The sequence below is a fragment of the Monodon monoceros genome, unplaced genomic scaffold (genome assembly GCF_005190385.1).
Source record: "Monodon monoceros isolate NGI ecotype Baffin Bay Population unplaced genomic scaffold, NGI_Narwhal_1 Super_Scaffold_6, whole genome shotgun sequence".
Taxonomy (NCBI): domain Eukaryota; kingdom Metazoa; phylum Chordata; class Mammalia; order Artiodactyla; family Monodontidae; genus Monodon; species Monodon monoceros.
In genome coordinates this window covers 73,385,576-73,412,312 of record NW_021703783.1, presented here as the reverse complement: position 1 = coordinate 73,412,312, position 26,737 = coordinate 73,385,576, and the positions used below count along the sequence as shown (strand labels likewise).

Genomic DNA, 26,737 nt, shown 5'->3' with positions numbered 1-26,737 from the left:
CCACTAAGGAAGAAAACTTGATTTTATTCTACTTGTAAAAAATTGTTTTTCATGTTTTTCCCTAAAAAAAAAAAAAAGCCTCTTACTTGGTTAATATGCTATAGCATAAAGGACACCACATTAAGGAAAAGTATTATGACCACATTTTGGTTGATAGATATGTAGAACTATAAAATATGGTTGTTTTAATTTATTAAAATATGTGGGAAAACCAGAGCTTTTGGGCAATATGAATCTTCCCTTTTACAAATGACTATTAGTGCTCTTTAGGATTTTAATGTATGAGTCAATAATTTTGGGTACTGTTCTTTTGTCATTTGTTAGGAGATAGATATAAAATATATACTTATATATAAATGTTTATATATTTAGTGTCAGTTTAACAGAGTTGCTTTCTCAGCTGTGAATTAGTGCCCAATACATGAACTTTCAACATAAAAAGATCCATAGTCTACCTGTGTTCTTGCTTCTTAACTTTTCATCCAATGTTTAGCTCACTAAAACCTGGTTTTTGCCCTACGATTCTCCTGAAAATACTTCTTCAAAGGTCAACGGTAAAAAAAAACCTGGATTATTTTCAGTTTTTATTTTACTTGACCTCTGTTTTGGTTATCTATAACTGTGTAACAGTCCACTCCAAACCTAGTGGTTTAAAACTGTAACTCTGTATTACTTCTCATGATTCTTTGATTTGACTGGATGGTTCTGCTTTAAGTTATGTAGAGTTGAGTGCTGGGAAGGCCAGAAGGTCCAAAATGACCTCACATTCATGGCTGGGAGATGATGCTGGATGCTGGCTGTCAGCTCAGCTGGGGCTGTATATCAGGGGAATCAGTTCTCCTTCATGTAGGCCTCTCTATGCAGCTGCTTGGACTTACAGGCCAGCAGTTGGGTTCTAATAAAGAGCATTACAAGAGGAAAGAAACAGAAGCTGCCAGTTATCTTAAGGCCTGGCTTCAAAAGTTTCAGAGTGTCACTTCTGCCATATTTTATTGGTCATAGTAGCTACAGGAGTGCTCAGGAATCTGAGGGCCAGCTTAGATTGAAGAGGCCAAGAAGTAAGCTCTATCTTTCAGTGGAGGAGTGGCTTCTGTGTATATGAAGGGAAGAACTTGATGGCAGCCATCTTTGTAGACTATTTATTACAATCTCTGCACAATTTGGTTCTTCTGGCTCTCTTTCCTTCTACTTTTCTGAGACAGCACATCATTGTGATAATTCTTTCTTGATCTGTTTAATGTACTCCCTTCCTCTATATAATGTACTTGGGGTAATATCCATATCCATGACTTCCTCCTAAACTACACCTCCAACCTAGAATTATCTCCCAAGTTGCCTACTAGGTATCTTCTCTTAGATGTTCCAAAGGAACACCTCCCTGTTGACATTTGAAAACAGGGTTTATTATATTTCCTTCTAAATCTTTTCCTTACCTACTGTTACATCTTCTGGTTAATGGCAACATTATCTTTCCACCAAGTTACTAAAGCCAGAAAATTGGATATGCTCATTTTTACACACTTACCCTCCCCTATTTGATCTGTCACAAAGTTTAGTTAATTCTATCTCCTTAACAGCTCTTATAACCTTTTTTTTTTTCTTTTGCGGTACGCGGGCCTCTCACTGTTGTGGCCTCTCCCGTTGCGGAGCACAGGCTCCGGACGCGCAGGCTCAGCGGCCATGGCTCACGGGCCCAGCCGCTCCGCGGCATGTGGCATCCTCCCAGACCGGGGCACGAACCTGTGTCCCCTGCATCGGCAGGCGGACTCTCAACCATTGCGCCACCAGGGAATCCCCTCTTAAAACCTTTTTTTATCTTCCCTGCTACAGCTTAGTTTAGGCTTCATCATCTCTCACTCAAAAATATTTTTCAGTATTTATAGTTGGCTCTCTCCCTATGTCTTGTACCTCTCTACTTAACTCTCCATGTTGCTGCCAGACTAGTATTCTTTTTCTTTTTTTAAAAAATAAATTTATTTATTTTATTTTTGGCTGTGTTGGGTCTTCGTTGCTGCATGTGGGCTTTCTCTAGTTTCAGTGAGCAGGGGCTACTCTTCGTTTTGGTGCGCGGGCTTCTCATTGCAGTGGCTTCTCTTGTTGTGGAGCACGGACTCTAGGCGCATGGGCTTCAGTAGTTGTGGCATGCATCTCAGTAGTTGTGGCTCACGGGGTCTAGAGCACAAGCTCAGTAGTTGTGGCGCACGGGCTTAGTTGCTCCACGGCATGTGGGATCTTCCCGGACTAGCGCTTGAACCCATGTCCCCTGCATTGGCAGGTGGATTCTTAACCACTGTGCTACCAGGGAAGCCCCAGACTAGTATTCTTAAAATGGAAATTTGATTGCTTTATTCTGAATATTAACTTTCACTAGTTTCTCATTGTTTATGGAATAGTCAGAGTATACTTTTCCAGGTTTATTTGTTACTATATGTGTTCTTCCCATCTTCCTGTACCTCTCCAATTTCTTAAAATTACATCCTGCCCTTCTATAACATATTGGGTAGCATGTGACTATGGGCAAGATATGTCTTCTAGATCAAAGCCCACGTGACTTAGGTGGGTCATGAAACCTTTTTGTTTTAAAGCTCTACAGTTAACGTATGACAAACTGAGAATTCCATCAACATCAATCATATATATGAAATGTGATGCATTAGTTTTCTTGGGTCCAGATTTTAAAATTAGATGTATGGATAGCATATGCAGAATACAAAATTCAAATGGTTCAAAAAATTATGTGGTAAAAAAAAAAAAAATTATGTGGTATAAATTGACTCCTTGCCACCCTTTCCCCCTAGCCTCTTACTTATCATCAGTTTCTTGTGTATATTTACAGAGATAGTGTATGCATGTATACACATATGCTTATATCTGTGTATATATAAAGAAATATATAAATGTATGTAATTACATAAAAGAGAAGTTCTACATTGTCCTATACCTTTTGTTTCTCTGTGTATCTTATGGATTGTTTCATATCAGTGCAGGTAAAGCTATCTCATTCTTCTTAATGACTGCATGGAATTTTATCATTCTCCTGTTCATAGCATTTAGGCCATTTCCAGTGTTTTGTAATTATAAATGTTGTGGTATATGTCCTTGTGGACATAACATTTGCACGTTTGAATATATCTGGAAGATAAATTTCTAGAAATGGAATTTTTGGATAAAGTTTCCCTTTAAAATTTTGATTGATGTTTCCTAATTTTCTTTTGTAAATATCCTAGATTGCTTTGATATGTTACACGTTTCAAAAGATTTTCTTTGCTAGGCAAATTGCTTCAAAAATTTGTTAAGTGGCACTTTTTAAAAGATTAATTGGAGTAACTGAGCCCACCCAATTAGAAGTTGAATTGGTATTATCTTCCTTTATCTTCCTCGCAATTTCATTCAATTTAGTATTAGCCTTTCAAGAATATTGTTATTAATTCCTCTCTTCATCGTTTTAGTTTATACATAGAGTTGGAAGATTAATAAAGAGTAGGGAAAGCTTAAAACATATATACACTTTTCTATACACATATTAAAACTAAGTGTTCCCTGTGTTCTTCTTATATTAAGACTAAGTTGGCAGGTGGTTTCTACAAATTGGGTAAGTTCATAGGGCCACATGGGAGAGAGGGAGGGGAGGGGAGACACACACACACGAAGTAAAGAAAACTAATGAAGTGTCCTAAAAAGATAAATTTTAAGAGTCAACAAAAGAAACAGGAATCTATTATCCAGTTTTACTTTTGTATTCAGAGATTAAAGACGTCACCTCAAAGTTTATCTCCATCATGAAGTGCTTGTAAGTAGAAGTGATCACTATCTTTATGCCTCTGTTTTTTAAAAAAATTAATTGATTTATTTTTGGCTGCATTGGGTTTTTGTTTCTGTGTGTGGGCTTTCTCTAGTTGCGGCGAGTGGTGGCTACTTTTTGTTGTGGTGTGCGGGCTTCTCATTGCGGTGGCTTCTCTTGTTGTGGAGCATGGGCTCTAGGCGCTCGGGCTTCGGTAGTTGTGTCATGTGGGCTCAGTAGTTGTGGCTCGTGGGCTTTAGAGCAAGGGTCAGTAGTTGTGGCACACGGGCTTCGTTGCTCCACGGCATGTGGGATCTTCCCGTACCAGGGATCGAACCCGTGTTCCCTGCATTGGCAGGTGGATTCTTAACCATTGCACTACCAGGGAAGTCCCTATGTCTCTGTTTTTATTTTTATCATAGAACTGATGGTCTGTTACTCTTCTTTCCATGTTTACTTGCCCCATTAAACTGAACAACTTGAGAGTCTAGCATAGACAAGTTCTGTTGAATAATGAAGTAATTCTTTACATATGAATGGCTACCAAAGGTAGAGGACTTATTTCTCCATCTTTCCCATTTTTCTTTGTTGGCAATTTCCTTCTTTTTCTATTATTAACCATGTTTCACAGATGAAGCTGACTCTGTTATTTGTTCTCTACCCCCACTCCCATCCTAGAGAATAATTCTTGCACCAGTATGTCCCATTATCTTTTACTTTCTGATAATGCTTGTGCTGGTGTGGACTTGGTCTTCTGAAACATTAGAACTGATCCTGTTCTGTTCCCTTTGTACTAGAATCAGTTAACTTGAGTATTCCCAATCAGCTCAGTTCAGTTTTGTGTCTTCTACCATGGCAGCCATTGGAGTGGCGTGGAGGAAGGGGAGTCCCTTTTTCTGCTATTTATAATCCAACAGGGAAAGATATGTTCCTCATATCCACAAGAATAATCCTAAATGTGTTTTCTCATGGAATGTTTTTCCTGCATTAGGTCCTTGAGGTGTCTGCTCACCATTCTTTGTCAGACTGACAGAGAATTAGGTGAAGTGAACAGAATGTGAAGTTTTGACAGGAAAGAGCATTTCAGACTCAAGAAACAGAAAGAAGCCAGAATTGTTAGAGCTAAAGTAATGAGGGTGAGAGTGGTAAGGCAGGGAGTAGATTGTGCAGATTTTATAGTCCTTGTTAATGAGTTTAGATTTTACACTACTGCAATAGGAAGCTATTGATGCTTATTGCTGGTAAATTAATGGGAGATATTTTGCTTTGGGCTCAGGTTCTTGACAGTCAGTTTTATCATTTCCATGAGAAAATGTTCTTCCATTTATAGACAATGTGCTTTAGGAATAAAGTTATTTTCCCAAAGATTTTATATATATATGTATGCCACTATACGTAAAATCTATAGTATTTTTTTAAGACTTGAGAAAATTAGAATACTAATATGCAGTCACTGGCCATGATTTCTTAACATTAACTATTAATTCCTTTTTTTTCAACTTATGTTTAGAGATGACATAACACTACTCAGACAAGAGGTCCAAGACCTACAGGCTTCACTTAAGGTAAGACTAAAAATGATTATACTTGTTTATTTTCAGTGTTTCAGATAAATAAAATCTTTTACAATTTACTAATTAAAAACTGTTTTCTTCTCTTAGGAGGAAAAATGGTACTCAGAAGAATTAAAGAAAGAATTAGAAAAATTTCAAGGGCTGCAGCAGCAAGTAATTGCTTTTAAATACTTGAAGTGTGTTATTAGTTGTTTATTTTCATTGTTGAAAATTAAGCATAATACTTTTTTGTAAACAGGTGGCCTGATATGAATAACTTCCTAATTTGTTTCTCTGTATATTAGCCTACATGTATATCCTTTGTAGTACTAATGAATGCAAACCAATATAACTAATATGTGGGAAGGTCAGATGTAACTCCTTAAAGGTGCTCCATTAAGAATCATTTACCTATGGATTGTTTAAAACATTATTCTTATTTTCTGACAATATACCTAAACGGTTAAGAAATATAGGTTCAAACAGTAGTGAAGCTCTTCAAAACATTTGTGTTTGTGACAAATTAGAAATCACTAAAATGTCTGTTAATAAGGACAGAACTATTAGTAGCTGCTTACAGTTTACATTAGTGGAGATTGTTTGAAAACTTGGGAAAACTGATGTATTGATGATGTTAAAAAACATTTGTGTCTTTGTACACACACAGGCACATATGTACTATACAACTTTACATAAAAATAATATATAGCGAAAAAACAAGAAAATCATTATGGTATCAAAAGTGGTTATTTTGAGGGATTTCACTTGATATCTTAGATTCTTTATATATATATGTTCTTTATAGCTTAATATATTTTCTAAACAATGTCTTAACCAATTATGATTTTTATAATAAAATTATTTTGACTTTTATACTAAACTTACATAAAGAATCATAGAATTATGAATTTTACCAAATACATATATAGTTTTCATTTATAAGAATAAAACTGTCACCCTTTAACAATAGCTCTCATACTTTTATAAAGTAATTAGTGATCCCTGTGCACATTATCTTAGCACATTATGACTCCCAGTTGGTCTTTTTGTCTTTTCACCAAAAATTGTGATTTAGACTAGGAAAAAAACCAAATAAATGGATAAAAAAGATATCAGTCTTATTACTGCTCAGCTTCTATAATTGAGGACGCATTAAAGAGGTTTTTAGTAATCCAGAATACTTATAGTTCACTTATGTGTGTTTTACATAGATGCCATTAACAATCATTCAAACATGAGCTGTATTATTTTCCGCACCTGTAAACACAGAGGAAATTGTTTACTATATTTGATATGGCTATTTTACATTTATAATAAATTAAATACATTCCCACAGTGCAATTGCCTTGATAAGAAATTTACCTTTGGGGGAAAATGTATTTTAATTACTGATGATTATTAGCAATCAGTATGTCTAAATCCAATGTATAGGAAAATAAAAAGTCAGATGTACTATGAGATACCTTATGCAACTTTTTCAGATATATGTAATTCTTTAGAATATGGGAATAATGACTAGGTGGTATATTATTTTATTCCTAATGCATGGGATAAATTAAACCTTACGGAATACATTCTTTATTTCGGCTCCTTTAAAGACAATTTATAATCTGGAATTAAAAATTTATGTTTTTAAAGCCAATTTTTTAGTAGTGTTAGTTTCATGGCATATTTCAGCTTATGAAAATTTTTGACTATTACAGGACTGAATCTTGTCTGCTAACTTAAGTGTTTGCTTTAGAATCTATTTTTATAATTGTGATAGTTTATGTTACTTATTACTGTATTTATGGAATTTAAGATGCCATCTTGGCAAGACTCATAAAAATTTAATATATGTTAACATAAAATAATTCTTAGAATCAGTGAGCTACAGTTACATCATTATTCCAGACTGCCTAGTCATACCTTAGAGATCTAGAAGAATGTGAGCAGGCCAAGATTTGATTTTCATCAGAATCTTGCTACTTACCTGACAGAATGTGGATTTCAGAGATTTTTTTCACATTGGCAATTGTAACAGTATTGTCTTTTCCTTTTAATGTATTTGTTTATGTTTTTTGTTTTCATTGAGGAGTCTAAACCTGATGGATTAGTGACTGATTCATCAGCAGGTAACTTTACTTGAAGCTGTTATTTTTTCATTTTTCTTTTTCTTCTTTCTCATCCTTTCTTCTTTCTTTTTCTGTGATGCTTGCTACATGAATTTTATTTTGTGATTATACTTTATGGCTTTAAAACAGTGAAGACAACAGTCATATTCTAGGCTGAGAGTATCTACCTGTGAACTTTGTAACTTAATCAGTTAATGAAATCTTAGTCCTGTTTTAGTTTATTATATTCTGAAGTTAGAGAGAAACTTCTGAAATATTACATTAATATGGTGGTTAATGAAAATTTAGATCTGTATTAAAGAGCGATGCAGTTTTTTCTCTTGAAATAAAAAAATGATGAAACTAGCATCTTGGTAATGGACTTTAACTGGAGGAATGCGCAATGAATAATCAAAATTATATTTTGAGATTAGCTATTGTATTTAATGTCCCTCTGAAATCCCTTTTCTTTATGAGAATGAAGTAGTAGGAGTTGACTGCATATTTTAATTGATTACTTTATTTAAGACCTTGATTGTTCTTAAAACAGTTCTAATTTCATTTCGCATTGTTACATATTTCATCAGAGGTGCAGGATATATTTCTTTTTGGTCAGTTGACAGATATAGGAAAATAACTGAGAAATGTGAAGTCACAATAATCCTTAAACAAATATTTATAAATTATTTGGGTATGATTGCTAAATATTCCTTTCATTTGTTTTACATATTTGTAAACTATGACTTGAGCCTTAAATGAATTGGCTATGCTTAATTCTCTTTTTTTTAAAAAATAAATCTATTTTATTTTTGGCTGCATTGGGTCTTTGTTGCTGTGTGCCGGCTTTCTCTAGTTGCGGCGAGCTGGGGCTACTCCTTGTTGCGGTGTGCGGGCTTCTCATCACAGTGGCTTCTTTTGTTGCGGAGCAGCGGCTCTAGGCGCGCAGGCTTCAGTATTTGTGGCACGTGGGCTCAGTAGTTGTGGCTAGCGGGCTCTAGAGCGCGGGCTCAGTAGTTGTGGCGCACGGGCTTACTTGCTCCGAGGCATGTGGGATCTTCCTGGACCAGGGCTCCAACCCGTGTCCCCTTCATTGACAGGTGGATTCTTAACCAGGGAAGCCCTATGCTTAATTCTTAAAATGTGAAGATACTCTACTAGTAATTGGCTAGTAGACACATGTTGATTGTCTTTAACTTCTACAGTGATTATAAGTAATAACAATTTAGGAAATGTAATTCACATTGTATGTGAATAATTACTGTACTTTTTTGTAGAACTACAGTCTCTGGAACAGCAGTTAGAAGAAGCCCAAACAGAAAATTTTAATATTAAGCAAATGAAAGACTTATTTGAACAGAAAGCAGCCCAACTTGCCACTGAAATTGCAGGTAAATTAAATCAGACTTATTTAGCCAATATATCAGTCTCATTACAATTTTGCCATTGTATATCCTAGAAATAAACATTGTATTTTAGTGTGATAAAGCATTTGTTATAGATTGTGGTGGTGATTACTGGCATTTAATGATAATAGAGTTGCTATATAAGTTATTTTGTTTGTTTTCCCACCTCCTCCTTTCAGAGGACTGATTTTCTCTGTAAAATTCTTCTTGAATTTTAGAGAAGATGAATTTTCTTTTGGGGTATGCTTAAAGATTAACAGGTAACATTTTGAACAAGTTAAGTAATATAGTACACATTTAACATTTGGTTATGCTAACAATTGCATATAATTTTTTAACTACATATACATGCTTTTAGGTAATATATTGTATGTGATTAAGTATACATTAAAATGCTAATTAGTAATTTATCACTGTGGAATTTATGTAGACAAAGACATTTGATCATTTAAAGTTTATCATTTAACATCAGAGGGCAGACAGCAGAAGCAAGAAGAACTACAGTCATGCAGCCTGTGGAACAAAAACCACATTCACAGAAAGTTAGACAAGATGAAAAGGCAGAGGGATATGTACCAGATGAAGGAACAAGATAAAACCCCAGAAAAACAACTAAATGAAGTGGAGATAGGCAACCTTCCAGAAAAAGAATTCAGAATAATGATAGTGAAGATGATCCAGGACCTCTGAAAAAGAATGGAGGCAAAGATCAAGAAGATGCAAGAAATGTTTAACAAAGAACTAGAAGAATTAAAGAACAAACAAACAGAGATGAACAATATGATAACTGAAATGAAAACTACACTAGAAGGAATCAATAGCAGAATAACTGAGGCAGAAAAACGGATAAGTGACCTGGAAGACAGAATGGTGGAATTCACTGCTGCAGAACAGAATAAGGAAAAAAGAATGAAAAGAAATGAAGACAGCCTAAGAGACCTCTGGGATGACATTAAACACAACAACATTTGCATTATAAGGGTCCCAGAAGGAGAAGAGAGAGAGAAAGGACCAGAGAAAATATTTGCAGAGATTATAGTTGAAAACTAACCGAACATGGGAAAGGAAATAGCCACCCAAGTCCAGGAAGCACAGCGAGTTCCATACAGGGTAAACCCAAGGAGAAACACACTGAGACACATAGTAATCAAATTGGCAAAAATTTAAAGACAAATTATTGAAAGCCAAAAGGGAAAAATGACAAATAACATACAAGGGAACTCCCATAAGGTTAACAGCTGATTTCTTAGCAGAGACTCTACAAGCCAGAAGGGAGTGGCATGATATACTTTAAGTGATGAAAGGGAAGAAGCTACAACCAAGATTACTCTACCGGGCAAGGATCTCATTCAGTTTCGATGGAGAAATCAAAAGCTTTACAGACAAGAAAAAGCTAAGAGAATTCAGCACCACCAAACCATCTCTACAACAAATGCTAAAGGAACTTCTCTAAGTGGGAAACACAAGAGAAGAAAAGGACCTACAAAAACAAACCCATAACAATTAAGAAAATGGTAATAGGAACATACATATCGATAATTACCTTAAACATGAATGGATTAAATGCTCCAACCAAAAGACACAGGCTCGCTGAATGGATACAAAAAGAAGACCCATCTATATGCTGTCTACAAGAGACCCACTTCAGACCTAGGGGCACATACAGACTGAAAGTGAGGGGATGGAAAAAGATATTCCATGCAAATGGAAATCAAAAGAAAGCTGGAGTAGCAATACTCACATCAGTTAAAACAGACTTTAAAATAAAGAATGATACAAGAGACAAGGAAGGACACTACATAATGATCAAGGGATCAATCCAAGAAGAAGATATAACAAATATAAATATATATGCACCCAACATAAGAGCACCTCAATACATAAGGCAACTGCTAACAGCTGTAAAAGAGGAAATCGACAGTAACACAGTAATAGTGGGGGATTTTAGCACCTCACTTACACCAATGGATAGATCATCCAAAATGAAAATAAATAAGAAAACACAAGCTTTAAATGACACAATAGACCAGATAGATTTAATTGATATTTATAGGACATTCCATCCAAAAACAGAAGATTACACTTTCTTCTCAAGTGCGCACAGAACGTTCTCCAGGATAGATCACATCTTGGGTCACAAATCAAGCCTCAGTAAATTTAAGAAAATTGAAATCATATTAAGCATCTTTTCTGACCACAACGCTATGAGAGTAGAAATGAATTACAGGGGGAAAACATAAAAAACACAAACACATGGAGGCTAAACACTACGTTACTAAATAACCAAGAGATCACTGAAGAAATCAAAGAGGAAATCAAAAAATACCTAGAGACAAATGACAATGAAAACACCATGATCCAAAACCTATGGGTTGCAGCAAAAGCAATTCTAAGAGGGAAGTTTATAGCAATACAAGCCTACCTCAAGAAACAAGAAAAATCTCAAACAATCTAACCTTACACCTAAAGGAACTAGGGAAAGAATAACAAACAAAACCCAAAGTTAGTAGAAGGAAAGAAATCATAAAGATCAGAGCAGAAATAAATGAAATAGAAACAAAACAATAGCAAAGATCAATAAAACTAAAAGCTGGTTCTTTGAGAAGATAAACAAAATTGATAACTCATGAAGAAAAAGAGGGAGAAGATTCAAATCAATAAAATTAGAAATGAAAAAGGAGAAGTTACAACAGACACTGCAGAAATACAAAGTATCCTAAGAGACTACTAACAGCAACTCTATGCCAAAAAAATGGACAACCTGGAAGAAATGCACAAATTCTTAGAAAGGTATAACCTTCCAAGACTGTACCAGGAGGAAATAGAAAATATGGATAGACCAATCACAAGTAATGAAATTGAAACTGTGATTAAAAATCTTCCAACAAAAGTCCAGGACCAGATGGCTTCACATTTAGAGAAGAGCTAACACTCATCTTTCTCAAACTCTTCCAAAAAATTGCAGAGGAAGGAACACTCCCAAACTCATTCTATGAGGCCACCATCACCCTGATACCAAAACCAGACAAAAATACTACAAAAAAAATTACAGACCAATATCACTGATGAATATAGATGCAAAAATCCTCAACAAAATACTAGCAAACAGAATCTAGCAACACATTAAAAGGATCATACACCATGATCCAGTGGGTTTTATCCCAGGGATGCAAGGATTCTTCAATATACGCAAATCAATCAATGTGATACACCATATCAGCAAATTGAAGAATATAAACCATATGATCGTCTCAATAGATGCAGAAAAAGCTTTTGAGAAAATTCAACACCCATTTATGATAAAAACTCTCCAGAAAGTGGGCATAGAGGGAACCTACCTCAACATAATAAAAACCATATATGACAAACCCACAGCCAACATTGCTCTCAATGGTGAAAAACTGAAAGCATTTCCTCTAGGATCAGGAACAAGACAATGATGTCCACGCTCACCACTATTATTCAACATAGTTTTGGAAGTCCTAGCCACGGCAATCAGAGAAGTAAAGAAATAAAATGAATACAAATTGGAAAAGAAGAAGTAAAACTGTCACTCTTTGCAGATGATGTGATACTATACATAGAGATTCCTAAAGATGCCAGCAGAAAACTACTAGAGCTCATCAATGAATTTGGTAAAGTTGCAGGTACAAAATTAATGCACAGAAATCTCTTGCATTCCTATACGCTAATGATGATCTGAAAGAGAAATTAAGGAAACACTCCCGTTTACCATTGCAGCAAAAAAAATAAAATACCTAGGAATAAACCTACCTACGGAGACAAAAGACCTGTATGCAGAAAGCTATAAGACACTGATGAAATAAAGATGATACCAACAGATGGAGAGATATACCATGTACTTGGATTGGAAGAATCAATATTGTGAAAATGACTATACTACCCAAAGCAATCTACATATTCAAAGCAATCCCTGTTGAATTACCAATGGCATTTTTTACTTAACTAGAACAAATCATCTTAAAATTTGTATGGAGACACAAAAGACTGCGAATAGCCAAAGCAGCCTTGAGGGAAAAAAACGGAGCTGGAGGAATCAGACTCCCTGACTTCAGACTATACTGCAAAGGTACCGTAATCAAGGCAATATGGTACTGGCACAAAAACAGAAACATAGATCAATGGAACAAGATAGAAAGTCCAGAGATAAACCCACGCACCTATGGTCAACTAATACATGACAAAGGAGGCAAGTATATACAATGGAGAAAAGACAGTCTCTTCAACAAGTGGTGATGGGAAAACTGGACAGCTACATGTAAAAGAATGAAATTAGAACACTCCCTAACACCATACACAAAAATAAACTCAAGATGGATTAGAGACCTAAATGTAAGACCGCACACTATAAAACTCTTAGAGGAAAACATAGGAAGGACACTCTTTGACATAAATCACAGCAAGATCTTTTTGATCCACCTCCTAGCGTAATGGAAATAAAACCAAAAATAAACAAATGGGACCTAATGAAACTTCAGAGCTTTTGTACAGCAAAGGAAACCATAAACAAGATGAAAAGACAACCCTCAGAATGGGAGAAAATATTTGCCAACGAATCAACGGACAAAGGATTAATCTCCAAAACATATAAACAAGCTCATGCAGCTCAATATTAAATAACCCAATCCAAAAATGGGCAGAAAACCTAAATAGACATTTCTCCAAAGAAGACATACAGAGGGCCAAGAAGCACATGAAAAGCTGCTCAACATCACTAATTATTAGAGAAATGCAAATCAAAACTGCAATGAGGTTTCACCTCACACCAGTTAGAATGGGCATCATCAGAAAATCTGCAAACAACCGATGCTGGAGAGGGTGTGGAGAAAAGGGAACCCTCTTGCACTATTGGTGGGAATGTAAACTGATACAGCCACTATGGAGAACAGTATGGAGGTTCCTTAAAAAACTAAAAATAGAATTACCATATGATCCAGCAATCCCACTACTGGGCATATACCCAGAGAAAACCACAATTCAAAAAGACACATGCACCCCAATGTCCATTGCAGCACTGTTTACAATAGCCAGGTCATGGAAGCATCCTAAATGCTGATTGACAGATGAATGGATAAAGAAGTTTTGGTACATATATACAATGGAATATTACTCAGCCATAAAAAGGAACGAAATTGGGTCATTTGTTGAGACGTGGATGGATCTAGAGACTGTCATATAGAGTGAAGTAAGTCAGAAAGAGAAAAATATCGTATATTAATGCATGTATTTGGAACCTAGAAAAATGGTACAGATGAACCGGTTTGCAGGGCAGAAATTGAGACAAAGATGTAGAGAACAAACGTATGGACATCAAGCGGGGAAAGCGGCGGGGGTTGGGGGTGGTGGTGGGATGAATTGGGCGATTGGGATTGATATGTATACACTGATTTGTATAAGATTGATGACTAATAAGAACCTTCTGTATAAATAAATAAATAAAAATAAAATTCAAAAAGTAAAAAAAAATAGTTTATCATTTAATGTAATCAGAAGTATAATTTTATTGTATATGGTTATCAAAGGAATGTGAATTTGAATTAGAGTGATATATAGATATATACTGGAATATACAAGAATTTATAAAACTGTTCTTCCCTAGAGTTAATGTCATGTCATTTGTGTAACTATCCTTAATTAGATGTAAAGTCAAAATATGATGAAGAAAGGAGTCTTCGAGAAGCTGCTGAACAAAAAGTGACCTATCTAACAGAAGAATTAAACAAAGGAGCAGCTATAATTCAAGATCTAAAGACTGAACTGGTAATTTAGAAGCCATTTATTAGAATGTACCTTATTTGAAATTGAAAAATTAAATGTATACACTGATGAAACATTTTTGGAAGTACAGCTTGAGTAGAATGGAGGAAAGAAAAAAATTCCCTTTTGTTTTACCACGTAAATGTATATACTTTATATGATTTTTAAAGTAAAAATGGAATTTTATGACACATAATTTATGACTTTTAACATTTTTGTTGTTTCTATCTTAATATCGTGTCTTTTTTAGTAGTTTCCATATTTGCATCTCTGATCTTACCATCTCTTGAACTTTAGTTGTATAAATTTATACTTTTCGGGTACTTCTGATTGCATTTCTAGCTTTCATTTCAAATTCAACAAGTATAAAATCAAGTCATCCTGTTTCCTCTGTAACTGTATTTCTGTCATTGGTACCATGTATTTTCATCACTCTCCCCAGGCTTAACAACTTTGGATCTGTCCTTGCCTCTTTTCTGTCCTTTATTTAGCACTCAAGAAATATATGAATAAATGAATCAACTGTATTCAACCTGCAACAAACCCAAATTATGCTTATACCTGTTCCTTCTTCATGTTATTGACCAGTTTCCTAGGATAAAAAAATGAAGGAATTTAGCATTTATCAAGTGATTGTTATCACCAGTGGGTATACTTTGTGAAGGAAAGGAAAGCAATTAAAGTGCTAAGGATAATTGTGAATTTGTGATTTTGTACCTTGAGTGGTAATACTATCAAGTATAAGATAGAGCGGGAAAAGGAGAGGGTGGTTGGGGGAAGACATCAGTGTTTGATGTTTGGAATCTAGTAATTGATATTAAAGATTGTTTTATTTTGATTTCTTAGTAGTAAAACTATTTTAAAAATGTGTGTTGGCCTTCCCTGGTGGCGCAGTGGTTGAGAGTCCGCCTGCCGATGCAGGGGACATGGGTTCGTGCCCCGGTCCGGGAAGGTCCCACGTGCCGCGGAGTGGCTGGGCCCGTGAGCCATGGCCGCTGAGCCTGCGTGTCTGCTCCGCAGCGGGAGAGGCCACAGCAGTGAGAGGCCTGCATACCACAAAAAAAAGAAAAAAAAAAAAGTGTGTTATTTTAGTTTCACTGTGATATTTAATTAAAATGTGTTCTTTCACAGCTTCAGAGACCTGGAATAGAAGATGTTGCTGTGCTTAAGAAAGAACTGGTACAAGTTCAAACGCTAATGGACAACATGACCTTGGAACGTGAGAGAGAATCTGAAAAACTCAAAGATGAATGCAAAAAGTTACAAGCAGAACATGCTCACTCACAGGTAATGAAGTTTAGTGCACTTAAATGAGATTTATGTTAACTTGTTTAGTGTGCACTCTTGAGTGAAGCCATAATTTTTCCGAGTGAACCTATCAAGCAGTATTTGCCTTTCTTTCATCTGGTCTGAGTAATATTTGTATATAGTCAATATGGTCTGATAGTCAATATTTTTAATATTTGCTCTATGAAGCTAGAGCCTTAGAGAAGAATGTTTGCATACAAGAGTATTATTCTGTTTAATAAATGATGTATATTGTATAGAAATTATATTTAAAGCTAAATTTGCTCCAGACTAGTCAGTAAGTAGTAATTAAGTTTATTTCAATTTGGTAGGGGTAAAGGAAGTATGATTTCATTGTCTTCATTTGTATAACGAATGTTGTTTAGAAAAAGTATTTAAGACTTATTTTCTATTCGACTTCTTTTTCATTTATCAGTTATTTAATTTTGTGGTTGAAAGAAGTCATAAAAATCATCTAGTCTAACACTCCATCCAGGAATTCCCTTTATAGCATCTCTGATAAGTGATCTACAACTCTTGCTAGGTGGTGTAGGGGGTGCATATTTCTTCCTAAGTCAGCCATTCCATTGAGTTGGCATTTGTTTCCCTATAATTTACATGCACTGGTTCCAGTTTTCAGGAATTAAACATAGTAAACTGTTCTTTTCCACATGAAATATTTGAAGACTGTTCATATTTACTCTGAGTTTTTTTCTTTTCCAGGATAAACATTCTCAGTTTCTTGTACTATTTCTTGCATGACTTTGGCCTGTAAATCCCTTATATAATTATGTCAGCATGTGACAAACTCTAAGATGTGTAGTAAATATATTTGCTTAAAAATGCCTTTGTCCTTCCTACTGTATCATAGGAGGTATTTTGTTATAACTAGTACTATGTGTAGTTCTTAAGCTCCCATATATTATGTGGACCTCTGTTTTTCATGTTTTTAGTTTAAAAAGTTGTTATAGTGACGTTTCAACTTGCATCTCTTTCTTAGAGTTTTTCAGCTGGTGATCTAAAAGCCACTCTATTCATAATTAGTAACTTATTAATGAGCTATGGAGTATAAATATTATAGATAACCCATGTCATACTTTATTTTAGTTCCTCCTATATCTTATTAGTGGAGGAATGGTGAAAGTTTATGGGTACAACATGCATAGGCATGTGAGGCTTTATGATGCTTAACATTTCAGACTTTAAAGTTTATGAACTTCAGGTGCAGATTTCCCAAAAGTGATCTTTGTAGCCCAATGACACATAGTACCACAAATTTTCAAATAATTCCAGGGAGTTCATGAATTTATCAAAGCCAATAAAAAGCTCCTAATGTGTAATCAAGGAGAGGCTGAGTCAAAGAAGTCTCATGAGGTAAAATCCCATCCAGATAATGCTTGTGTAGAAATTTCTTTTAACCCTGTAAGTTAAGTATTAAGTTTGTTTTATATTTAAGGAATCTGGGCTCAATGAGGTTAAATAACTTGTTCAAGGTCATGCACCGAACATAAAGAAGCTTGAATTAGAACTCAAGTTTGGTCTGAAACTCGTGTTCTTTCTATATCATGTTATTTCCCATTTTAGGTGGTCTGGTGATTGCCTTAGAAGTAAATTTGTGCTATTAATCTTGATCTAATACTTATTTTTATTACTTTTTATATCTTGACATATTGTATATTTGTATTGAGTATAGCTTAAAATACTTTTGAGTTGTGTCTAATACCATTTCCACATGAAAAAAAATTACTGTCTAAATATTCCATCTCATTTATTTGTTTATAACTGTTTTTAGCTTCTGCTTACTCCTTGAAAACTGGCATGTATTTTATTAATTTATTAAAATTCATTTCTATTTATTCTCAGTTAAGTGTGTTAGTGAATTATATAACTTGAACTTAATAGAAAAAAAACTTTTATATATTACTGCTTTACTGAACCTAAAACATTGGAATCAGAAACAAAACAGTCAAAGGAATTAAAGAAACTAAAAATATAATGATTTGTTTGGTATTTCTAGTTGAGGCTCAAGATATACAATCTGGTATTATACATTGTTAAATATGTTCCATTCCTTTCATTAAAAATATAACTTAGGAATTCATTGACATTTAAAAAATCTAGATATTTTAGAAGGCATATAGAAAAATAACTCATTCTAAAGCATTTAAAAGTACTTTTAAAATAATTAGCTTTTCTTTAGATCAGAAATTAAGGTTAATAAAAGGATTATTCCTAAAAATCTACATTATTAAACATATCAAAGCTGTCATCAACTTATATTTGGTGTTGTCTTTAATGGAAATGATTTTTTAAGAATTTTATTTGTATTCCAAATATACTTATTTGAATCCCAATTTTTAAAGCTAATAAGGTTATGAAGAGATGGAATAAGTATGATTATACTCATGCATAGTTACTAAAGAGAGCATTTAAGTATCATTTAAAAGTAAGCTAGTATAAGAGATCAGATTTAGAGGTGTGTTTGGACTTTTTATTGTATGTTCAATGTGTACTTTTGTCAGTCTTGTCTTCCACCTTTCATCCATCATTTTATTTTATTTTTTTCTGCTTTCTAATGGAGATGCTTAAACTTGAGGTAATGTGTTTTTGGAAGGCTTTTAATATTAGTACTACTTTTAATAGCACCATAGCACCATATGGCAATTTTGTGTTTTAAGACAATCTCAGAACTTCAAACATATGCTCATTTTTGTTTTATTAATCAAGCAAATTTTTAACCATCTTTAAAATGATTATTTTCTAAAACTAGTAGAATATTAGGACAATAATTATAATCTTAAAGCACTAGCAGGTTTGCGTGAAATATTTTTCCTTAATTATTTTGTAATTTAAAATTTTTTAGTAAAAATTCGATGTTAAATTCAATAACGTGGCTTCAAGGAAATGCAAACTATTTTATAGGGTCTTATATACTGTTTCCTTGTGTACAGATATCTAGTAACTTCTTGGAGATAGAATCACTCATCCCTTTAGCGAGTATTTTTTGAATGCCTGAGTGTCAGCAACTATTTTACATGTGGGGAATACAACAGTGAATAAGATACAGTGCCTGCTCTTATAAAGCTTATATTCCTTTGTGGAAACCAAATATATAAGTAAACCAAATCATGATAGAAAGTCAGTTAATGCTAAGTGCTATATAGAAAAACAAAACAGGATATGGACAGTAGTGGGGCTGGCAATAACGTGGGACAATGTTAGATAGAATGATCAGGGAAGGTATCCTCAAAGAGGATACATGGGAGAAGAATGAAGTAAGCAAGAAGCAAGGTGAAGAATTGGGAGCAGCATTCCCAGGAAGTGCAAGTGCTAAAGATTTCTAGCCACAGATGAGCTTGTCCTATTAACTAGTGAGGACTGTCTGTGTGACTTGAAGAACCTTCTTTTTGAATTTCACCCAGTGATACTGCTATAGTGAATGTATTTATTTCCTTTGAAATTTTGTCTTCAGTCTTTATTTTTTTTAAATAGAAACATGATCACTGTCAAAAATTAAAACGACTCATAATGTGCAGTAGAGAGAGTGAAAGTGTCCTATAATTCACTCCTGTTCCTCTCCTTCCCCATAACTAAAATGTACCTTTAGGTGTATACTTTTCCCACATCTTTCTTTTTTCCCCCCTTGAGTAAAGTGAAAAATTTTAAATGCTTGCTTTTATATTTTTAAAAATTCTAGTTTAGAAGCATATACATATTTAGTGTACGAAGGATACATTATAAAATTATTTATGTTACTGTATCTAAAAGGTATAAGATATAACAAAATAATTTTGGATACATTTGCTTTACATTTGTTTAGTTCCTTTTATATGTTGGCATTTATCAGCAAGATAGATACTAGATAGATGTTACACATGGCTAACTGTATCTTATAAACTTTAATGTGGAATCATGGTATTTTAATGAAATATACTCAAAATTTGCATTTTAATACACTTATTTCTGTTTATTATGTGTGAAATATTCTAGTAATTCCTTTGAAAGAGAGTTAGAAGTAGGGATTTAAATATGACAATTTATTTTCCTGTGTGATAAGTAGGCATTTGTACTACATGATTAAAATATACTAATTTAAAGTAGCTGGATTGTTCCTAATATTTTTATTAACATCCATAATATTGCTGATAGAAAGTGATTCTGAGGTTCAAAGTTGTTAGACATAGCAAATTGAAATAAACTTCCAATACTTATATCCATTTCAACGTTACATGACCAGTTCAAGACAGAAAGTGTTTAGGATACACTTTTTACTTGAACACAGTTAAAAATACATGAATATTTAAATATTTTCTTTGAAGTATATTTTATATACATGTTTTCCTTAAAAAATCAGGTCATAAACATCTCAGACATGCTGTCATTCCCCAAAACATTTTTGAAACCTCTTTTTATTGACTTTAAACCAGTTTGGAAAGCACTCAAAAAACTAGTTTCATTAATTTATGGTTATTAAAATAATCCCAAGTGCTTAATCATTCAGTTCAGTTACCTTGTTTACTAGTTTGTTTCTAAAACTTTATACCTTCATCCATTATCCTTATCCCTTCATCCACAGTGGATTTGGTTTTATTATAATGAGAATCCTTTAACAAAAAAAAGGGCCACACATTCTGGAGGGCTTTCCAAAAGAAGTAGCAAAAGATCACTTGGCATTATTGTCACAATAAATTAGTAGCCTTCTAAGATTTTTTCCTTGAAGATGAAAGTACTCACTTGTAATGTATGATATAGGTAATTGCCAATGTGTTCATTTAAAAAAATTAAGAAATTTATTGTATTCATATTATGGTTTATTTACTGATGAAGAATATAGGCAATGAAAATAATCGTAATGTTAAGAATGTAAAAAGTAAAGCCAGTAAGCAGTATTAGAAATGAAAAAGTTCTGTTAATATCACTTGCAGGAAACCATACTTAAAAGGCAGTACTTAGTCTCTCTCTAGTGGTTGAAGCTTTCATGTATAGGAAGCTTGTATTTCTAGGCTCTTTGCTTATCTTTCTCTTACCTTATTTATTAAATGATTAAACCATTGTTTTCATAATAGACATTAATTTTCATTTAAACAATATTAAATGCATTAAAGCAAATTCATACCCAGCTATTATTCATGGTCATAGAGTGATCCAGGTTAATGAAACTATATATAGCTTCTGTTTGATAACTTCTTTGGACAAATACTTTCCATTACAGTCCAAAAGATGAATCACCACTTTCAAAGGTATTTCGATGTTGGTTGTTGCATTTAACATGATTTTGAAGTAAAAAAAAAGGCTGTGCACAGAAACTGGGAGAAAATATAGACATAACTTGCATATCCTTTTTAAATTCAGGAGGATTAAAGTATAGAATTTAAAGCCAGTAAATTCAAGTTTGCAGTTTGATGCTTACTTCAGACACATAAAATAGGATGTCAGCTTTTCATTTCATGTATTATTAAATAAATGAAGTTGTATATTTTGGATAAATTTTAAAAATTAATTTTCAGCCAGAAAAGATGTAGAGCTGGTAAGATAAAGAATCAGGTTGAAATTTCTGAGTTATTTCAGTTCAACAACAACGACAAAAATGTATGTAATCTGAAAACCTTTGGATGCTTTCATTTCCTTTTTCATTTTAGTTTACTCTAATTTTCTTTTTTTCCTTTTAGGCTACAATAGACCAGCTGAGGAGTGAACTTGCCAAAGGCCCCCAGGAAGTTGCTGTGTATGTGCAGGAACTACAAAAACTTAAAAGTTCAGTTAATGAATTAACACAAAAAAATCAGGTAAGAATTTAAAAACTACATGTAATGGTGAATTGATTTTATAGATCTTAAACTTTAATCTTGTGTATGTTATTTATATATTGGCACAGTACAGTATGACTTGTTCTGTGTGGTTTTTTTTTTTAAGTGTTATTTACATTCACATTGTTATGCAACCAATTTCAGAAGTCTTTTCATCTTGAAAAACTAAATCTCAACACTCATTAAACAACTACGCATTCACTGTCTCCCCTGCCCCAAACCCCTTCTACTTTCTATATCTATGAATTTACTATTCTAAGTAACTCATATGAGTGTAATCATACAGTATTTGTCTTGTTGTGTTTGGCTTATTTCACATAGGATAATGTCCTCAAGGTTCATTCATGTTCCTACCTTTTTAAGGTTATATTACATTGTATGTACATATTGTATTATCTATCATCTGTTGCTTCCTTTTGGCTAGTTCTATTGTCAATAGTGCTGCTTTCAACATGGGTATACAAATATCTATTTGTGATCCTGCTTTCAATTTTTGGGGGGTAGATACCCAGAATTGGAATTGCTGGATTGTACTGGTAATTCTATGTTCAGTTTTTTGAAGAAATCACCATACTGTTTTCCATAGTGGCTGTATCCTTTTAAATTCCCATCAACGGTGCACAGGGATTCAACAGTTTCTTCACATCCTTGCCAACATTTGTTATTTTCTGTGATTTTTATTTTTCTTTTTTTTGAGTGTTAAGGTGGTATCTCCTCATGGTTGATTTGCATTTCCCTAATGATTAGGAGGTTGAGCATCTTTTCATATGCTTGTTGGCTATGTAATTTTCTTTGGATTGTTTGTGTTTTTGTGTTGAGTTGTAGGAATTCTTTATATGTTTTTGATATTAACCCCTTATCAGATATATGATTTGCAAATATTTCCTCTTAGGTTGCCTTTTCACTCTGTTGATTGTATCTTTTTATAAAGGAAAAACGCTCCTGTGTGTCTCTACTCTCAATACTGTACTACACCTTCACTTCTGACATCGGATGTGAGGATGTTCCGTATATTAACAGTTCTCAACACCAGCTGGGTGTCCTACAGTTTAGCTCAGTTCTTAAACTGCTTACCTGGAGCTAGCATCGGATTCCACAGAGGAAGGGTGCAGTCCTGCAGGGCTGCCTGAGCACCCCAACCCCACCTCCGCCACACATCCCAATTCACACACCAATTGAAAGTCCAGCTTGTTACTTGTACTTCTGACCAACTGGCTATGTAAATGGGAGGTTCCCAATCCCCTGCCTCCGGTGTGATTAATTTGCTAGAGTAATTCACAAAATTTGGGAAGACATTTTACTTACTAGATTACTGGCTTATTATAGATGACCATAACATAAGAACAGTGAGATGGAAGAGATGCATAGGGCGAGATATGTGTGAAAGGGTTTGAAGCTTCCATGCTTTCTCTGGGTGCTCTCCACGTGTTCACCAGCTCAGAGTTTCTCAAAACCCTTTCCTTCCTACACAGACATGATTGATTAAATCATTGACCACTGGTGATTAATTCAACCTTTAGCCCCTCTTCCCTCCCTGGAGGTCAGGGTGGGACTGAAAGTTCTAACCCTTTCTTCAAGGTTGGTTCCCCTGGCAACCAACCCCCATCCTTAGGGCTTTCTAAAAAATCACCTCATTAATACGAACTCATAGGTGGTTGAAAGGGGCTTGTTAGGAATAGCAAAGGATATCTTTATTACTCTTATCACATAGGGAATTCCTGGGGTTTTAGGAGCCTGGTTCCAGAAATGGGAACCAGGACCAAATGTATATTTTACAGTATCACACCTTTGATGCACAGAAGTTTTAAATTTGAGAGAATTCAGTTTATCAATTATTTTTGTTGCTATGCTTTTGGTGCCATATCCAAGAAATCATTGCTAAGTTCAGCGTCATGAAGCTTTTCTTCTAATAGTTTTATAGTTTTAGGTCTTTGACTCATTTTGAATTAATTTTTTTATAGTGTAAGGTAAGGGTCCAGTTTCATTCTTTTGCATATGGAAATTCAGTTTTCACCAGCACCATTTGTTGAAAGGACTGTCCTTTTCCTATTGAATGGTCCTGGATCGCTTGTTGAAAATCATTTGACCATGTATGTGAGTGTTCATTTCTGGGCTCTCTAGTCTTCCTCTGTTGGTCTATATGTCTTTCTTTATGCCAGTACCACATTGTTTTGACTACTGTATGTTTCAATAAGTTTTGAAATCAGAAAGTATGAGACCTCCAACTTTGTTCTTATTCTGTAATGTTAATATTTTCCGCCTTGGTTCTTTAAAGATGAGCAACAGATAATATTTAGTTTTGGGATAGGGCAGGTATTGGTATCAATACTTTTTTCCCCATGTCTTTATTTTTTTGGTGGTAGAGGAATAGGAAGTTATTAAATATTTTTACTCAGAGGTATGGTGAATTTGTTGGCTTTGCTTTAATGACTTAATTAATTCTCATATCTGCTTTTACATTTAATCTGTTGTGATATGTTTGAAGCGTGTGAAGAAAATTTAGTCTCACAGATGTGTAGTTGGAAAAGGGAGGACTATCTTAATAGCCTTTTCAGATAATTGTAGCTATTTTTATTTGATATTATACTGAAACAAAAGTATAGTTTCTCAAAAGTTAATTACAGTGTAGAATCTGAAACCATAGTAATGCAGTTTTTGTACTTTGTAACAATAAAATTTTTTCTCTGTCTTGCCTTTTGCATGGGTCTTTCCTGTGCATGATTTTGTAACGTTATGCATTAGTCATGTGGAAAATATTGGTTCACTGAGTTATGCAGATTTTATTTCCAAATATTGACACATTTCATTGTACAATATAAAACTAATCACATTTGTCAATATCACCATCAATCTTAGAATACTTTATGGGTATGAGGAAGTGTCAAGGTCATAGTGGTGGATACAAGTTTTCCAAAATTCTAAGCTTCATTTGGAAGCTTGAATTTTATCATTGGCAACCAATACTATCAGTTCTATCCTTTGAAGTGACAGATTTTCTTCCTCCCCAAATCTGAATAGTCATAGTTTGTCTTTCTTAAAAATGGTTTTTCATGGAAAAAAGCAACTAGCTCAGTTTATAATTCAATCACATAAATGCTCTTCTGTATGACAGTTATATTATTTGGTATGCAGCAGAAGTGACCCAAATATACTTCCTATTTTTTCACAGTTTTTCTTTTTTCTTGCTATTTCAAATATTGCGGCTATGAACATTCACATACAAATCTCATGCATTTGTGTATGAATTTCTGTTATGTAGTCTCATGTGAAATTGCTGGGTTATAGGCTATATACATAATCAAATTTACTAGATGATCCCAAACTATTTCCCAGAGTAATTATACCAGTTTACCATTGTCCATTTTTCCGTATACTCCTGGTACTGATTGGTTTTTAAAATTTAATCTTTTTTACGTTTTATGAAAACCTCTGTGTCTCCCTACCCCATTTTTTTCCCTCCTGTCAAGCTATATGTAGACAACTTCCACATATACTCTAGTTTTATCTTTGTCCCTCAGTTTGATTTTTAATTTCTTTGAGCTCAGAGTTGACCTTCTACCTCTTGGAAATTTACTAGAGGTGTACACACAATGGATGTTTATGATCAGTGTAATTTATTTTGTATTTTTGAAGCATTAAACTATTAATAAGGGATAATGAAGCACAGATTGTGTGTATATATATATATATATTCACACATGCATATATACATTCACACTATTAAAGGAAGTACTATGTTTTTTTTTATGAATAATACATGGACTCAAGATGGTTTAGTGTGGTAAAATTAGGATATTTTTGATTAGGGAATAATAGGATTTTCTACTAATCTTAATAATCTTTACATAAGTAAGACTTCAAATTTTTTTTCTAAGTGTTTTCCTGTTTAGGATTTTTTTCACTAGTTAGAGCAAGGACAGATGTGCATCTACCTTTTTTTATTATCCTTGCTCCCCCACCTCTCCTCACCCAAGTCCTTGGCAAACCATGATTGTTGACAGTGGTGATATCCAAGTGTTACGAATTTGGAAATCTCTGTGCCTGGTCTTTTTTTTTTTTTTAATTTTATTTATTTATTTTATTTAGTTATTTTTGGCCGTGTTGGGTCTTCGTTTCGATGTGTGGGCTTTCTCTAGTTGTGGCGAGCGGGGACCACTCCTCATTGCGGTGTGTGGGCCTCTCACTGTTGCGGCCTCTCGTTGTGGAGCACAAGCTCCAGACGCGCAGGCTCAGTAATTGTGGCTCACGGGCCTAGTTGCTCCGTGGCATGTGGGATCTTCCCAGATCAGGGCTCGAACCCGTGTCCCCTGCATTGGCAGGCAGATTCTCAACCACTGCGCCACCAGGGAAGCCCTTGTGCCTGGTCTTTTGAAGGCTATTAATGAAATGCCTTGGGCAGCTTTTGTGGGTCATAGGCAGCATCAAGGTGGATAGATAACATTATAAAATATAATGAATTGAAAAAATAGTTACTTTTTTGTTAATGTCAAGATTTTCAGCATTAAACCAGTGTTTTTTAATCACTGGCTTTGAAAACTTAAAAACAAGCCAGGAATCTTGAAGAAATTTCCTTTTTAGTTTCTAATAAGAATCATATGCTGACATTTAAACAAAATTCTGCAGCTCAATTTAATTAACTATTTCCATATAAATTCTGAACAAAATCATATGCTTATTTAAAGCTACTAATATAACCAATATAGGTCATTGTAAGAGACTGAGTTATTTTTTGGGTCTCACCTCTTACCCATTTTCCATCCTTCATTGCTCTCCGCTTTCCCACAGTCTCAGTATTAAGATGTTCATAGGCCAAAGCAGAAGCCAGATATGGCAAGTAGTTGTATTGCTGTGTATTACCACTGTATTGCAAAGTGGTATATTGAGGTGAACAGCATAGTACAGTGGTGAAAGGCATGTTTAAATGCCAGCTTTGTAACTGACTGGCTGTAACCCAGAGCCTCTCAAAGTCTCTTTCCTCTTCTGCTAAGAAGTACTGTTATACTTATTTGCCTCTTAGGATTGATATGAGTATTAA

At 34.3% G+C, this 26,737-nt stretch overlaps 1 protein-coding gene across 3 annotated transcripts in view; it reads left to right on the top strand.

The window, feature by feature from the left end:
• Positions 1–26,737, top strand: part of EEA1 (early endosome antigen 1) — a 139,595-nt gene that overhangs the window by 54,667 nt on the left and 58,191 nt on the right. For all 3 annotated transcript variants that reach the window (XM_029204740.1, XM_029204738.1, XM_029204739.1), the window contains 7 exons: positions 5,292–5,346; positions 5,443–5,508; positions 7,409–7,448; positions 8,702–8,815; positions 14,490–14,611; positions 15,740–15,895; positions 21,565–21,681. In XM_029204740.1, the coding sequence (XP_029060573.1) occupies positions 5,292–5,346; positions 5,443–5,508; positions 7,409–7,448; positions 8,702–8,815; positions 14,490–14,611; positions 15,740–15,895; positions 21,565–21,681 (670 nt within the window). The remainder of the gene's footprint in view (positions 1–5,291; positions 5,347–5,442; positions 5,509–7,408; positions 7,449–8,701; positions 8,816–14,489; positions 14,612–15,739; positions 15,896–21,564; positions 21,682–26,737) is intronic.